The sequence below is a fragment of the Cebus imitator genome, unplaced genomic scaffold (assembly GCF_001604975.1).
Source record: "Cebus imitator isolate Cc_AM_T3 unplaced genomic scaffold, Cebus_imitator-1.0 Scaffold487, whole genome shotgun sequence".
NCBI lineage: Eukaryota > Metazoa > Chordata > Mammalia > Primates > Cebidae > Cebus > Cebus imitator.
In genome coordinates, this window is record NW_016107802.1 from 830,420 (window position 1) to 847,181 (window position 16,762).

Consider the following 16,762-nt stretch of genomic DNA (forward strand, 5'->3'; position numbering starts at 1 on the left):
GTGATCTCGGCTCACCGCAACCTCCACCTCCTGGGTGCATGCGATTCTCCTGCCTCAGCCTCCCGATTAGCTGGGATTACAGGCATCTGCCACCACGCCCGGCTAATTTTTAGTAGAGATGGGAGTTCTGCATGTTGACCAGGCTGGTGGTCTCTCGAACTACTGACCTCAGGTGATCTGCCCGCCTTGGCCTCCCAAAGTGCTGGGATTACAGGCGTGAGCCACCTCACCCGACCGGTTCTTACTCTTTCGAATGCTTGCTCATCCTTTCAACCAATATATGTTGAGAACACCTGAGCATGGGGAAGTTTGCTAGACCCTGTGGGAAAGCACGAAGACCCTGTCACTCCTGCAAGGGGCAGATTTGGGGAAGAAAGGCATGTGAAGATTGTCACGAGGAGCAGACGCTGGCTGTACGAACACAGAGGAATGAGCAATTCATTCTGATTGTTGCTGCCCCAAGAGAGAGGAACACCACAGCTGGCTCTTGGAAGACACAGCAGGGGTTGATAGTGGACGGGAATGGGTGGGGCAGTCTTAGCTGAGGCACAAAGGCAGGCTCAAGCCTATTTGGGCCAGTGGAGCATGAGGACCACCTTGGATTTCTTCCAGACAAGTGAGGAAGCTTATTCTCGGGGGTGGCTGGTGGGCATCTTGGGATGATGGCAGAAGGACTGGGGACAACACCAAAGCCAGGAGGAGGGACAGGCTGAGGGAACCTCAGGGAAATGGAGCACCATCTCTGATCAAGACACACCTGAAGCTTGACACACATGCACCCCGTCAAAACTCTCAAAATTTCCTATGCCACAGAGCTTTCCACTCACCCAACTACCTGTGGCCTGAGACCCTGTCTTGTTCTGATTACATCTCAGAATTCCCCACCCACAGCCCCCAACCTGGACATATGGAATTGTATGTGCCCTCTAACCCCAGCCTGTGAAACTGTACATGTGCTCCGAACCTCCAGACTCTCCCCAGCCCTGCATACCCAGCACAGCCTCTGTAAGTCTCCTACGGAGCCTCTGCCCCAGCAGGAAGCTGGGTGGCTCTGTCCCAGTCCCAGGCTGGCTCCTGCTGTGTGGCACCTTGAACATCACGACTGAGCTTGTGTTTTGGTCTCAGGATAAAAGGCTGTTTGACAGCCAATACAATTCATAACTATCTGAACATGTTTGAATTGGGTTTGCTTCTTTCCAATGAAAACACCCGAACTGAAACGATCTTCGAAACATCCCTCAGCCAGAACCAGCCTTCGAGAAAGGACAAAGCGCTGGCCTCTTGACGCCTTCCAGTAACTCTGCAGGGTGATGTGGAGGAAGTAGAGTAAGACAAACCCACGTGCTTGGAAACGCCATTCCAGGACAAAGCTGGGGGCAGGGAAGGGTAAGAACATCGTGTTGCAGCTGTGCCCCTAGATTAGTCAGTTCAAAAAAATACAATAATGGAAGCTGTAAGTAAATCCCAACTAATTTAAAATAAGTAATGAGCAGAAAGTTTCCTCATCTAATCTGGGAGCCCTGATTAGATCACACAGGAGGTCTGATGTCAGCCCTACTATGTGAGCTTAGCCAAGTCTTTTTAACTTCTCTGCATCTCAGTTTCTTCAGTAAATTGAAGCAACACTTCCTGGTCCTTGACTCGTTGTATTGCCAGGCTCCAATGGGATGATATCTGATCCAGTTCTTTGTAAAGTTATATATTAGCATAGAGCTCTGAAGTTTCCTAAGGTCGGCCTGACCTCAGAAAGCTAAGTTCTTCCTAGCGGGTTCTGTTTTTCTTTTTTTTTTTTTTTGAGAGGGGACAGTCTTGCCCTGTCACCCAGGCTGGAGTACAGTGGTGCAATCTCTGCTCACTGCAACCTCTGCCTCCCAATTTCAAGCAATTCTCATGCCTTGGCCTCCTGAGTAGCTGGGACTACAGGTGCCCACCACCATGCCTGGCTAATTTTTGTATGACTATAGAGACAGGGTTTCACCATGTTGGCCAGGCTGGTCAGGAGTTCAGGCTGGTCTCAAACTCCTGACCTCCCGTGATCTGCCTGCCTTGGCCTCCCGTGGTGCTGGGATTACAGGCGTGAGCCACCGCACCTGGCCCATTTTCTTGACACCATGACTGAATCATGATTCATTTGGGAAAGCTGAGGGCAGGCAAGGGGTGGCTGCAGTACGCACTCACGCACAGACTGCTGGCCAGGACATGTGCGTCTGGAGCTTTTGAGACTCACAAGAGTGGCATGCACATTTTGTAACATTTCCCTGAAAGCAATACTGGGAAGTAAACAATTTTTTTGCAGTGCATTGTCTTGTGCTTAAGGGGAAGACACAGAGCATTTCCTTGAGGGCAGGGATCATTGTCACATTCTTGATTGTGTCTTCTATCAACACAGCCTGGCACACAGACCCAACAGATGCTTGTAAGTTGAGTCGAATTTGGGTTGAATTCTATTTGGCCGGTTACCAAACCAGAGAGTAAGCCCAGGCCTGGACTAGCTGCCATCAGATTGGCTTAAGTGGCTGAGCAAACAGCCTTTGAGCAGCCTGCACTTGTTCTTGCCCGCAGTGATGTCCTGGGAGGAGGGGAGCGGCATGCCTGTGTTTACGGAAGGCAGGGAAGACTTTCTTCCTTTGGGTACACATCATCTACCTGCAAGAGAAGGGTGGGCTCATAGGTGTGAGCTGGAGGCAGATTCATCTCTCACCTGGAAGACGCGATTGGTCCACCTGCTGCATAGGATTTTGCATTTCTGTGGTTTTTCTCTCTTTCTGCTCTTCAGGTTGAGGTGTCACTTTTTTTGTTGTGTTCCTAGGGGCTAGAAAATATGGATGGAATCATGCAGATGATTTCACAAATCCTTGATAGAAAACACTGTTCATGGCCGGGCGCGGTGGCTCATGCCTATAATTCCAGCACTTTGGGAGGCCAAGACAGGCCTGTCACAAGGTCAGGAGTTCAAGACCAGCCTGGCCAACATGGTGAAGCCCTGTCTGTACTAAAAATACAAAATTTAACTAGGCGTCGTGGCACACGCCTGTAATCCCAGCTACTCGGGAGGCCGAGGCAGGAGAATTGCTTGAATTCGGGAGGCGCAGGTTGCAGTGAGCCAAGATCACGCCATTGCACTCCAGCCTGGGTAAGAGTGTGAGAATCTGTCTCAAAAAAAACAAAACAAAACACTGTTCATGTATTTATTCACTGGAGAAGCACACCTGGCCGTGCCCACGATGTGTCTGGTGGTGTCTGCCAAGCTTACAAAGATGAAACCAGAGCACTCCCTCCCTCGGGTGGTGCTGGCTCACGCCCCTCCCAGGACCGGCCGCTCAGTATTCATGTGCATATGGCAGTGCCCACGACATGTTTCTGAACGTGTGTATGTGTGTCTGTATGCCGCATATGTTATGCATATGTGTGTGTGTGTCTCACCAAAAGGGACTTGTTGCTTGCTGTCAATTATCTCTGTGTTGTTTGATGGCAGCAGGAGTGGTCTCACTCCACAACGCACTGATCCTTTGCTCCCTAAGGCTGTTCAGAATGCTTAAAATTAGAGATGCCATCTTGATGCAATGACAAGGAAACTTCTAGAACAACCCTCTCTCTATTGTGAAGAGTTTGGCAAAGGAGTTGAGTTTGAATGCCTCAGTGAAGGGAGGGTGATCAGAATTCCAGCTCAGGATAAAAGAGGGCATCTAGGTCAGTTGTGGTGGCTTACACCTATAATCCCAGCACTTTGGGAGGCTGAAGCAGGAGGATTGCTTGAGCCCAGGAGTTCAAGACTAGCCTGGGAAACATGGTGAAACACCATCTCTACCAAAAAATACGAAATATTAGCCAGGCATGGTGGTGTGCGCCTATAAGGCCCAGGCAGGAGAATCACTTGAGGCCAGGAGTTCAAGTCCAGCCTGGCCAACATGGTGAAACCCCATCTCTACTAAAAATACAAAAACTAGCCAGGCATGGTGGTGCATGCCTGTAGTCCCAGCTACGCAGGCAGCTGAGGCAGGAGACTCACTGGAACCCGGGAGGTGGAGGTTGCAGTGAGCTGAGATTGCACCACTGTACTCCAGCCTAGGTGACAGAGCAAGACTGTCTCAAAAATAGTAATAAAATTGTGTTTAGTGAATGACTATTTCAGGAATCCCTGAAGTTAGTTTTCCTGTAGACTGGACTGGCCCATGGGTGTCTGCAGGGCTGAGGGAGCAGAAGCCGGGCTCCGTCTCACTCTGTTGCACTTCCCTTTTCTCGGTAGTCACAGAAGGAACACTTACAAGAGCTTATGCACTGACACTGGTTCTCCCAGGACGCGTGGCTAGAGTTTCCTGTACAGAGCATGTAGGGTGACCCGCTTTTTATTCTGCGGAACCCTCTGTTGCATTCACAGTTCAACATGGTCCCTTCCTTGTAGGCCAAGGCTTTGAACGTGGCGTATGTGATCTTTGGCGGGTCATCGTCACAGAGCTCTGCAAAGAAAAAGTGAAGCCTATTAGGAGCTCAAGAGGCCCCAGGCAAGTACTCACATATTTAATCCTGTAATGACTTAATCGCCTATTTCTTCACTTTATTTAAAAGAAGATTTTATGCCCCACTTTTTGCTAGAAAGGAACTAAGGCTGCTACCGTTGTCCTTTAGAAGCCTTTGTATCAGAGCTGGCTCAAAAGTTACTGACAAGCAAGTTCCTCTCCAAAGCACAATGTATTTCAAACCTGATGAGTAGAAATTAATGAGGTTTTATTCTGCATATGCCTCATGTCAAGCAAGTATAGAAAGAGAGAGGAGGGCCAAGAAATGTGGAGAAAGGAAGGAGCAGAGTTACGTCTATTTAATTAAGGGACACAATGTGTCTGTGCAAAATACTTTTAAGATATACAAATGGCTAGACTTTCTATAATTAATGATTCTGTGCCATAATTTTGAGAAATACACAGAAAGTGCTTCACTGAACATCTGGCAAACAGGAATGTGTATTTCACACTCACCTGCCCACTTCTGAGTTCACCAAATACCTTCCTATATTATGAAGACCCTACCCTCCCTCAGCCTGAAAAGAAGGACTCTGGTGTCTCACTAAGGACATCAGAAGTAATGGTCAAACATCAAACTATGAAGGGGAAACATGCACAGGTCCAATCAGAAAAATAATTCCATTGCATACTTGGCAACAAGTTCTCTGCTTCCAGAGATTCAATTTTGGGGGAAAATATCACATGCTGGATAAAAGAAGGGGATGGGGAGATGGCGGGGACAGGAAGAGGCAGAAAAGCAGGGGTCTGTAATCCCAGACCTTTGGGAAGCCAGGGCGGTGGATCACATGAGGTCAGGAGTTGGAAACCAGCCTGGCCATCATGGTGAAAACCACAGTCTCTATTAAAAATACAAAAAAAGTAGCCAGGCATGGTGGCATGTGCCTGTGATCCCAGTTACTTGGGAGGCGGAGGCAGGAGAATCACTTGAACCCAGTAGGCAGAGGTTGCAGTGAGCCGAGATCATGCCACTGCACTCCAGCCTAGATGACACAGCAAGACTCTGTCTCAAAAAAAAAAAAAAAAAAAAACTAAACTAAAAACCGAAGGTAGGGAGAAATCAGACAGCTTGGCCATCTCTAATCAACAAGGTACTAAGCAAAAGCAATTTAAATGGGCTCCATGGGCCAGAAATTACAGTGGAACAGGCAACATAAGCACTCAATAAATTTGGTAATTCCATGATAAGGCAAGAGCAGCCGGCAGCATGGTGGGAAGGGAGAAAGATGGATTTCTAACTTCTAGCTCCAGCAGCTTATGAGCCACATAGTTTTATTGTTTTACTTCTCTAAGGCTCAGCTTCATGGTGTAGTAATAATTATTTTAAGCCAGCACGGTGGCTCATGCCTGTAATCCCAGCACTTTGTGGGGCTGAGGAGGGTGAATCACCTGAGGTCGGGAGTTTGAGACCAGCCTGACCAACATGGAGAAATCCTGTCTCTACTAAAAATACAAAATCAGCTGGGCATGGTGGCATGCGCCTGTAATCCCAGCTACTCGGGAGGCTGAGGCAGGAGAATCACTTGAACCTGCGAGGTGGAGGTTGCAGTGAGCCAAGATTGTGCCATTACACTCCAGCCTGGGCAACAAAAACAAAACTCTGTCTCAAAAAACAAAACAAAACAAATCATTATTTTATTGACTTAACGATTATAGGAAATAATATACTAAGGTAACTTGCAGAAAGCCCAGAAAATAATAGGCATGAAATAGATGGTAGCTGTGTTCCTTTCCTTTTTCTCACTGTCCAGAAAAAGAGAACGGTAATTCAGAGACTGGACTGAAGTTTACCTTAACCTTTAACTCCTGCAAAAGGAGAATCGTTTGAGCCTGGGAGGTGGAGGTTACATGAGCTGAGCACCCCAGCCTGGGTTACAGAGTGAGTGAGACTGTCTCAAAATGAAAAAAAAAACAAAAAACCAGACCCCTAAAATGACCCAGATTTTGGAATTAGCACACAAGGAGTTTAAAACAATTGTAATAAGTATGCTCAATGACTTAAAGCAGAGGTCAGTATGCTATGACCTGCAGATTTGCTGCCATTTATTTTTATAAATAAGGTTTTATTGGAAGAAAGACACACTCATTTATTTACATTGTGTCTTTGGCTGCTTTTCTGCTATAATGGCAGAGTGTACAGCTGCAGTGGAGATTATATGGCCAGGTAGCCTAAAATATTTACGCTCTGGCCCTTTCAGAAAAAAAATTGCCAAGTGCTAATTTAAAGAAAAAATGGTTATAATGAGTGAAACAATAGAATAATCTCAGTATATAATGAAAACTATTAATTTTTTTTTTTGAGATGGAGTCTTGCTCTGTTGCCCAGGCTGAAATGCAGTGGTGCAATCTTGGCTCACTGCAACCTCCACCTCCCAGCTTCAAGTGATTCTCCTGCCTCAGCCTCCCAAGTAGCTTGGATTACAGGCACGTGCTACCACACACAGCTAATTTTCGTATTTTCAGTAGAGACGGGGTTTTGCCATGTTGACCAGGCTGGTCTAAAACTCCTGACCTCAGGTGATCTGCCTGCCTTGGCCTTCCAAAGTGCTGGGATTACAGGCCCAAACCACTGTGCCCAGCCAATATTTTTAAAAATAAGAAAACTAAAAGCTACAATATCTGAAATGAGCCCAGCCAGGGCTTGAAGGCAAATCAATAGAAGTTATCCAAACTGATGTACACAAAAAATTTGGAAAAGAATAGATCTTTGGTATCCTGTGAGACAATATCAAATAATGTAACCTACATTTAAGTGAATTCCCAAGGAGAGAAGAGAGAAAGCATGGAGCAGAAAAAATATATGAAGAAATAATGGCCAAAATTTTTGGAAATTTGATGACAAATATTGACTTACAGATCCAGATGTTCACTACACCAAGCAGGATACATATAAAGAAAAGCACATTTAGATACATCATAGCTAAACTGCTGAAAACCAAAGATAATGAGAAAACCTTAAAAGTGGTCAGAGGGAAAGGACACATGCCTGCAGGGGAACAATGATGAATAATGAGTGACTTCTCAACGAAACTATGGAAGACAGAAAATAATGGCACAACGTACTTAAAGTTTTAAAAGAAAAAGCCTGTCAGCCTTGAATTCTACCTAGAGACAATATCCTTCAAAAATGAGAATGAATTTGGTATATTTTCAGATAAAAGAAAGCTTAGAGAATTTGTTCTGGCACATCTGCATTATGCTAAAGAAAAATTTTCAAGCAACAGAGAAATTACAGTAGCTAGAAATATAAATCTGCAGGAAACAACGAAGAACACGAACAAATACTTAGATAAGTGAAAAGATCACTTTTTAATGTCTTTGAAAGAGAACTGTTTAAAACAAAAATAATAATATGGTACAATGGGTTCTATTGAACATGTAAATGTAAAATATACAGCAGTTCTAGTATAAAAGTTAGGGAAGATGGAATTGTACTGTTTTAGGTTTCTTATATCACGTAGAAAATGGTACAATATTAAGTAAGTAGATTGTGACAAGTTAAGAATGCGTACTGAATAGCCTAGAGAAACCACCAAATAACAGTAGAAAGAGAGTGCAGCTGAGAAGAATACTTAATTTGTTTGGTTAGCCAAACGGAAGAGAGAAGGAAGAATGGAGTAATAGAAATAGAAATGGAACAACTGAGAAACAGAAGGCAAGAAGGTAGACTCGAAGCCAACCCTATCAATAGTCACATGAGACATCAATGGACAAAAATTCATACATTAAAAGACAGAAACTTTCAGACTGGATTAAACAGCAGGGCCCAACTATAACCTGTCTTCAGGAGAACACACTTGAAATACAATAAAAATGATGGGTTGAGAAAAAGGATAGAAAAAGATATATGCTACAAAGATAAACATAAGGAAGCTGACATGGTTGTATTAATATCAGGAAGTAGATCTTAAGAAACATTATTCTCAGATAACATGATTGTTTACATAAAATTACTGAGGTATCTGCAAAATGGCTACCAGAATTTAGCAAGGTTAGCAATTTCAGTATATATATGTATCACTTGTAGGTTAGTTCTATATACTGATGCAACCAACTAGAAAATTAAAACTTTAAAAACAATTGTATTTACAATTACATTAAAAAACATAAAATGTTTATAAATAAGCCTACCAAAAACTTGTAATACCACTAAACTGAAAACTCTGAAATATTGCTGAGACGTATTTTAAAAAACTACGCAAATGGAAAAATATACAAGGTTTATAGACTGGAACCTTTATTTTAAAAAATCTATTCACCTTAAATTGATCAATTCATTCAAGGCAACTACAATCTAAAAATCCAACACTTTTTAGTAGAAATTGGCAAGTTATTTCTAAAACCTCCTTGGAAATGGAAAAGACCTGTAATAGCTAAGACAATCGTAACAAGGTGTACACATTTGGAGGATTCATGACATCTGATATTCAGGCTTTCTACAAAACTATGAAAATCAACGCAGCATAGTATTGGCATAAGGACAAACAGTAATGACACAGAACAGAAAGTCCTGAAATGGACTCATTCATGTTTCTTCAATTGATTTTTTTTTTTTGTTTTTCACAAATAAATGTGCCAAGGAAATTCAATGAGAAAGGGAAAATCTTTTCAACAAATGCTCTGGAACACATGGATAAATGTATGAAGAAAAAAGAACCTCACCTCTTATGCAAGAATTAATTTTATTTTATATATAAGCACAAAGATCTATATACTAGATCTATACATTATAGAAGTAACTATAAAAGGCAAAACTATAAAGCTTTTAGAAGAGGTAAGGGCAAATGGCTTTGCAAGTTGGAGACAGGCAAAGATTGCTTATGGAGGAGGCAAAGGCACTAACTATAAAAGAAAAAATGGAAAATGTCTACTCATCCAAGTCATTAAGAAAATGAAAAGTAAATGATGGACTGAGAGAAATATTTGCAACATATATATTTGTCACAGACATTAGTGTACAGAATATGTAAAGAACAACAAAGCAATACTAAAAGGCAAACAGCCCAAAAAATGGGTAAAGATTTGAACAATCACTTCCCCAAAGAAGATATATGATTATCAATAAACACTTGAAAGTGTGCTTAATATCGGCTATCAATAAAACGCAAATGGAAAACCACGATGATGAGATAGTCCATTGGGGAAATGGAGGAAATGGATAAAAGACTGATACACCAAATATTGGAGAGGAAGCAGAGCTACAGAACTCTCCTACATTACTGATGGCAGTGTTAGTAATGCAATTACTTTGGGACACTTACTTGAAAGTATTTTGGCTGGGCGTGGTGGCTCATGCCTGTATTCTCAGCACTTTAGGAGGCTGAGGTGGGTGGGTCATTTGAGATCAAGAGTTCGAGACCAGCCTGGTCAACATGGTGAAACTCTGTCTCTACTAAAAGTATAAAAATTAACCAGGCATGGTGGCACATGCCTGTAGTCCCAGCTACTCTGGAGGCTGAGGCAGGAGAATCGCTTAAGCCTAGGAGGCAGAGGTTGCAGTGAGCTGAGAGCACCACTGCACTCCAGCCTGGGTGACAGAGTGAGACTCTGTCTCAAAAAAAAAAAAAAGTATTTTTATTGAAGTTAAATATATACCTACCCTACAATTCAGCAGTTCTACTCCTAGGTATTTATCTAAGGTGTGTTTACAGAAAGAGTTTCTTTTTTTTTTTTTTGAGCTGGAGTTTCACTTTTGTTGCTCAGGCTGGAGTGCAATGGCCCCATCTCGTCTCTCCGTGACCTCTGCCTCCTGGGTTCAAGCAATTCTCTTGCCTCAGTCTCCCAAGTAGCTGGGATTACAGGCGCCCGCCACCACACCCAGCTAATGTTGTATTGTTAGTAAAGGCAGGGTTTCACCATGTTGGCTAGGGTGGTCTTGGTCTCTTGATCTCGTGATCCACCCGACTCAGCCTGCCAAAGTGGTGGGACTACAGGTGTGAGCCACTGTGCCTAGCCTACAGAAAGACTTCATAAAATATTTATTTAAAAATAAAACTTCTTTCTTTTATTAAGCCCCTTCTATTCTAGGACATAGTAGCTTTATTAATAATAACCAACTCAGTAATTCAAATATCCATCATTGGGAGAACAGACAAGTAGCTTATGATATAGTCATACTACAAAAACCACTCAAAAATAAAAACAATGAACTGTCGATACAGGCAATATTAATAAATCTCAAAAATATATTGAATAGAATAAGCTAGACACAAAATAGTACCTACACTTTGCTTCCATTTATATGAATTTCAAAAAAAGACAAAAGTTATATCTAGAGACAGAGAGTGGTTTCTTGTGGTAGGTGGATATTGACCAGAAGGCAGAAGTAATGAGAACGTTTATGCAGCTGTACACATTTGTCAAAACTCATGAAATTGTATGCCTCAGATCTGTGCATTTCTTTACAAGTAATTTTTAGCTCAACAAAATCATGGAGAAGCATACTTAGCAACTATTTTGTAATTATTCATTAGCACAAATAGCCAGGATTGACCTCAGATGCTTTTGGAATCTGAGCTCTCAATCACAAGCCAAGAACATTTCTAAACACATCAATTTGAAAAGAAGCAGACAAATTGTCTTGGAGGCAATTTTGTGCCTTAGAAACGCTTTAATTCCATGATGGTGAGTTTTTCTAGACGAGGTCATGGACATTTTCAGAGTCATTATAAATTAGCCTAAGTGTCTGAAGAGGTCATGCAGGGACAAGGGGAAGTTTCAGAACTTCTTATTCTCACAGACTTTCTTTTCATAAAGAAGCTTTCCCGGAATTTAGGAACATGACACCTCCAGGTCTGTAGCTCAGTAACTACTGAAGAGCTTGGCTGTCCTTTTCCCTGAAAGGCCTTGCCAGGAAGTTCCAAACATCACCTGAAGGCAGCAGGAGGTGGAAGAGTGTGAGGGAAGGTACCCTGAAGGGTTGCTCTTTTCCAAGCTAATGGGAATAAATTTGGGATACTTTTTAGCCCTTCTCAGCATAGTGTTATAAAGGCAGCAACAGAACAACATCCAAAAAAAGAATAAAATATTTGTCTAAAAGTCTTGTACAACAATAACAAAGGAAGATTCCATTTCTGTAACTCCAAAATGTTAAAATCATCTTTCTCTATATGATCAATCTTTCATTTATTTTATTATTATTATTTTTATTTTTGAGATGGAGTCTTGCTCTGTCACCCAGGCTGGGGTGCAGTGGTGCAATCTTGGCTCACTGCAACCTCCGCCTCCTGGGTTCAAGCGATTCTCCTGCCTCAGCCTCCCGAGTAGCTGGGATTACAGGTGCCCGCCACCACACCCGGCTAATTTTTGTACTTTTAGTAGAGACGGGGTTTCGCCATGTTGGCCAGGCTGGTCTCAAACTCCTGACCTCAGGTTATCCAGCCACCTCGGCCTCCCAAAGTGCTGGGATTACAGGCTTGAGCCACTGCGCCTGGCCCATTCTTTTATTTTTTAAGACAGCATACAACTGCCCTCATTCTCTAGTTTTTCTCACTAACCATGCTAAAAATTACTTCTCAAAATTCAGCTAGCAAGGCCTTTTCTCTGCCTTCACATTTCCTCCTGTCTTTCCAGACCCACTTCCTGCTTCTCCCAGGGGGTCTGCTCAACATAAACCATTATTTCCTCAAATATTTTCCAATTCCAGCTCTACACACTCCCCCAGCTCACACCACAAGGGGCCTGGGAGCTTGGGAGGAAGACAGAATTTTCCTTAGAAGATGGGAAAATGTAATGAACAAATTTCCACCTTAAAAGCAGAAAAAAAAAAAAAGGTGAGAAAGGGAATATTTTCCTCCCTGTAATTTTAAAGTATGGGCAATTCTGGATGTAGACATCATCATCTTTTCTGAGAGTGAAGTGTCTGGTGCCTACAGACTGTGGGAAAATTTGAGATGATCAATCTGGGAGTTGGGGGCATGGGGTGGTAAACGCTCAAGGATTAGAAGTTGGGGCTCCCCACCCCATCCTAGGGTGTCACCCAAAGGGGTTGGCACAGGCTGAGAAGCAGTGGAGTCCCTGTCTACCCTGCCCAGCACCAGGCAACTGGGTGGTAGTTAGTCTGCTAGGACTGGCCCAGAAACTTGAATGGCACCCTGAGAGAGCCAGGGGTCCCTTGCCCCCCGACTCCAGGGGCTTTCTGTTTGCTTCAGGGTCTTGCCTGGGTCTCCCTGTGACAGTAGGGATGGAGAGTTGGGGCCTGCCTTCATGGTAGCAGGCTGTAAGTGGGTGAGTGGCAGCAGGCCAAGTTCTAGGTGGCTTCCCAAAGCCACATTCAGGTTGGACGGAGCTGCTCTTGCACATGATTTCTGTGGAGCTGGATTTTCTCTGTTGCACACATGGCTAGTATCTGTCTCTCCCTTTGCTCCTGAGCGTTGGGCCCCACATGGGGCTCCAAGCAGGCTGTATCCCTATTCTGGCAATGGACGTACTCTGGACACTGTTAAGGTGAGACGAAAAAAAGAAAGAAAGGAATCAGGGCTCCCAGGAGGAGAACCCTGAACCACAGGCTCTGCGGTGGTGTGGCCTTCCTCTTTAGTTTTTGTGCCTTTTATGTGGGCAGAGGGAAAAAGAGACAGCCAGCAGTTGTCGTGAATCCTGAAAATGCCGAGGGCTTTGGCCTGGAACACGCACAAGACAAGAGTCAGACAGAGCTCTTCTGATGTTGAGAGTGTTTCACATCTTACGCTGGATTTCGCTGTGGATGGTATTAAACAGACACGGGCAGAATCCCACCTGCCGCTCATCCTTTTCCACCTCACTTCATCACTGCTGCTGAAGTGCACGCTCGTGGGTGTATCTTTTCTTGTGGATTTGTTGCCCCCAGGAATTCCGAATGCAGTTGAAAGGCAACACTCCGTGGGAGCTTTTGCTTTGTCTGGCTGAGACCTTGGCAATCACAAGTGACAGTGATGGAGGGCCACCTCCTCTGGACTGCATCACAGAACAGGTCTGGGAGAAAGGTGGGTATGAATGAATGGCCCTGGACAGGGCTTCTCTTTCCACTGTGAGGTTTCCCATTCAGTGGATTGCTAAAGATTCAACTTCTCTGTCTCTTCGTGTACCTGCTAGAAGGGGAAAGGCCAGCCATTTCCTGCCATACATGACCAGAACGACCTAGCCCAGGACAAACAGTGACAGATACAGGGATTCAAGCCAGCTTTTCTGACTCCGAGACACCTGCTCTCTCCTTTCGAGTGTGACACTCTGCTCTCAATCACTTATCGCTCTTCCCAGAAGGACAAATGTGCGGCCTCTACGTATTGGATTTCAAATAAAAGATGAAGAACTTGGTGAAATGAGGTGGTCTTTGCCTTCCTCGTCACTATCTGCTCCTCCTGGCAAGATGCCTTATTATTTCTTGCCACTGAGCTTAAGTGGAAACAAAACAAAACGCACAAACAAGAGGCTCCATTCACAGTAAGGACAAACACAGCGCCCGCGGGCTTCCCTGATGTGGAATAACCAGCCCTCTTTATCTGATTTGGCCTCATACCCACAGCTCTACTCCCCCAGTCTGAAAGCTGCCCCTTTAATTTTTAACTCTTCATTATTAGAATTGGAGTAGAACTAAAATTCATTTTGCCTTGAGCTACTTTTGCCTCCCTTAAGTTAACCAGAAATACCCACCCTGGAAGGCGACGTGGGAGACAGTCATTTGAGTAGAGAGCGGACGCCACAGCCGAGGAAGGACATCCTGGCTGGCTGCCCCAGAGCCGGCAGGACGGGTGCCGAGGTGGTTCCCAGCAGCGTGTGTGCAGACCACCCCCCCCCCCCCCTCCTTCCTGTAAACTTTGGCGTCCCCCCACCCGCCTCCCCCCCCCGCCCAGGATCTCGCAGATTGGGATTTGACAGGGCACGTGTGGTTGTGGAGGCTATTTTTTCTTTTCTTTTTTTTTTGAGACAGAGTCTTGCTCTGTCGCCCAGGCTGGAGTACAGTGACAGGATCTCAGCTCACTCCAACCTCTGCCTCCTGGGTTCAAGCAGTTCTCTGCCTCAGCCTCCCGAGTAGCTGGGACTACAGTTGCCTGACACCATGTCTGGCTCATTTTTGTATTTTTAGTAGAGATGGGGGTTTTACCATGTTGGTCAGGCTGGTCTCGAACTCCTGACCTCATGATCCACCTGCCTCGGCCTCCCGAAGTGCTGGGATTACAGGCGTGAGCCACCGCGCCAGGCCCGTTGAGGTTGTTTCTAACAAGCTCCCACACGATGCTGGGGCTGCAGATCCGCAGACCACACTTGGGGTAGTGAGAATCTCCAGCGAGCAAGGCCCCGGCTGCTGCTCGGTCCCCTCTCCACCTGCCCCTCGGTGAGGACAGGACCCCACGCCTCCAGTGCGCTGTGAGCGCTGCTGCATCTGTATCCCCAGCTGTTTGTGCCCAGATGCTTCTTCACTCAGCACCTAACAGTCAATAGAACATCATTGGCTGGAGGAGAGCTGAGTGGATGAGAAGCGTTTATGGGTTGAGTCATTTTTTTGTTGTTGTTTCTTCTCTGATGTTCAAAGTGAGAGATAACTCACCTGGCCCCTGCAGCCCGTGTGAGCAACATGAAAGATAAAGGAAAAAATGGGCTTCTAAAGGCTGTGGACCGAGACTGAGATGAGATCCTTTGCTCTGTGGATGAATCAAGGTCAAACTGTTTTACTCTCAGCCCAGCCAGCACTGGGTAAAAGCCTTCATCCCTCTCCTCTTCCCTATCCATGTATCAGAGCTTTAAGCTCTACTTTTACCCAGTGAAGATTACAGTAACTCACAGAGCACAGGAAACTTCTAGATGATGATTCACTAAGCTTTACAAGGGACACAGGTGTGCATCAAAAGCTTGGGCCACTAGGTAAAGAGGGATCTGGTTCTTGCTCTAACATGGTTCATCTTCTGTATCAGAATCAGACAGATTCTGGGTGTCAGAGAGCCCAGTCTTCCTCCTATTCCGCTCACTGGCTCCCTTAGGTCCCTTCTCATTTCAGGTGCTCTGTCTGTAATATGAAATGAAAAGAACCCTCCCCCCCCCCACGGCAAATTGCACAATCCCTTAAGCTCATTGGCTCCCAGAAGAAATCCCCATGGGAGACTGGAAAGAGGATGTTGGAGCCAGAGGCTATCTCTGAGAGTTAGGTGAAGTTTACTGTTTAATAAGAACTCCAAAGATATGCCTAATCAAAGGTTGTCTCTCACTTCCTTGGGAAACCCAAAGAAGCAGTTTAGGCCTTATAGAAAGTAAGTGATTTGGGTGCAAAATAAAATAGTGTAAAACATGTTGAAAATCCCTTTTGAAGGTATCATAGAATCTGAGAACTAGAAGAGACCTCAAAGATCATAAGGTCAACCTCTACATTCATAAGAAACTGAGCCTATGGTCATTCCACAAGTTTGTGGCAAGCCTTGGATTACCACAAGCCTTGGTTTATAACAGATTATCAAGTCCCCTGACTCCCAGTTCAATGTTTTTCCAACATCCAGAATCATAATCTTCAAGAAGGAGCTTGCTTTCCCCCTGTCTGTTGAAGGTTATCTCTTAAAAAGAGGTGGAGCTATGTCTAAAGTATCTGGGTGCTGGGAGGTGTTTGTGTGATGTTGTGGTTTAGTTCAGATCATTATCTTTGAAGAAATCAGAGGGCTCAGGCCCTCCACTTGGGGTTATTTATGTAATAACAACTATGATATCTGAGCCTTGCCTTTGTGCTGCTGCTTTGCATATATTACCTTCAATGCTCACTACGGCTCTGAAAGGTAGATATTGTCATCCCCGCTTTACAAAGCAAGAGATTGAGGTTCAGAGAGATTAAGTAAGTTGCCTAAACCACACAGCTCAAGGTGGCAGGACATAAGTCACATGAAAGTCTACCATTGCTGCCCTCATGTCTGCCGTTTAAAAAAATCTCACTTTTACTTTCAGGAAATTCTTTCAAATAGCAAACATAAATGCACACAAAGAAGCAAGGAGGAAGAGGACAGAATTGTATAGAAAAGGTTTGTAGAGGCAATTTGCTCTAAGGTTATTTATTCTTTTAGAGGAGAGCTATGATATTGGTTAAATCTGGACTTTGTGAAGTCTGGATTCATGTTAAAATGTTAAAAATTACATCTAAGGGCCGGGCGCGGTGGCTCAAGCCTGTAATCCCAGCACTTTGGGAGGCCGTGGCGGGTGGATCACGAGGTCAAGAGATCGAGACCATCCTGGTCAACACGGTGAAACCCCGTCTCTACTAAAAGTACAAAAAATTAGCTGGGCATGGTGGCACG

At 44.5% G+C, this 16,762-nt stretch overlaps 1 protein-coding gene across 1 annotated transcript in view; it reads right to left on the reverse strand.

Annotated features, from left to right (window-relative positions):
* Positions 1-16,762, reverse strand: part of IL2RA (interleukin 2 receptor subunit alpha) — a 51,962-nt gene that overhangs the window by 8,685 nt on the left and 26,515 nt on the right. Inside the window, exons 2-3 of the mRNA XM_017513192.2 lie at positions 4,266-4,457; positions 2,702-2,812 (exon numbers count right to left, since the gene is read on the reverse strand). Coding sequence (XP_017368681.1) covers positions 2,702-2,812; positions 4,266-4,457 — 303 coding nt within the window. The remainder of the gene's footprint in view (positions 1-2,701; positions 2,813-4,265; positions 4,458-16,762) is intronic.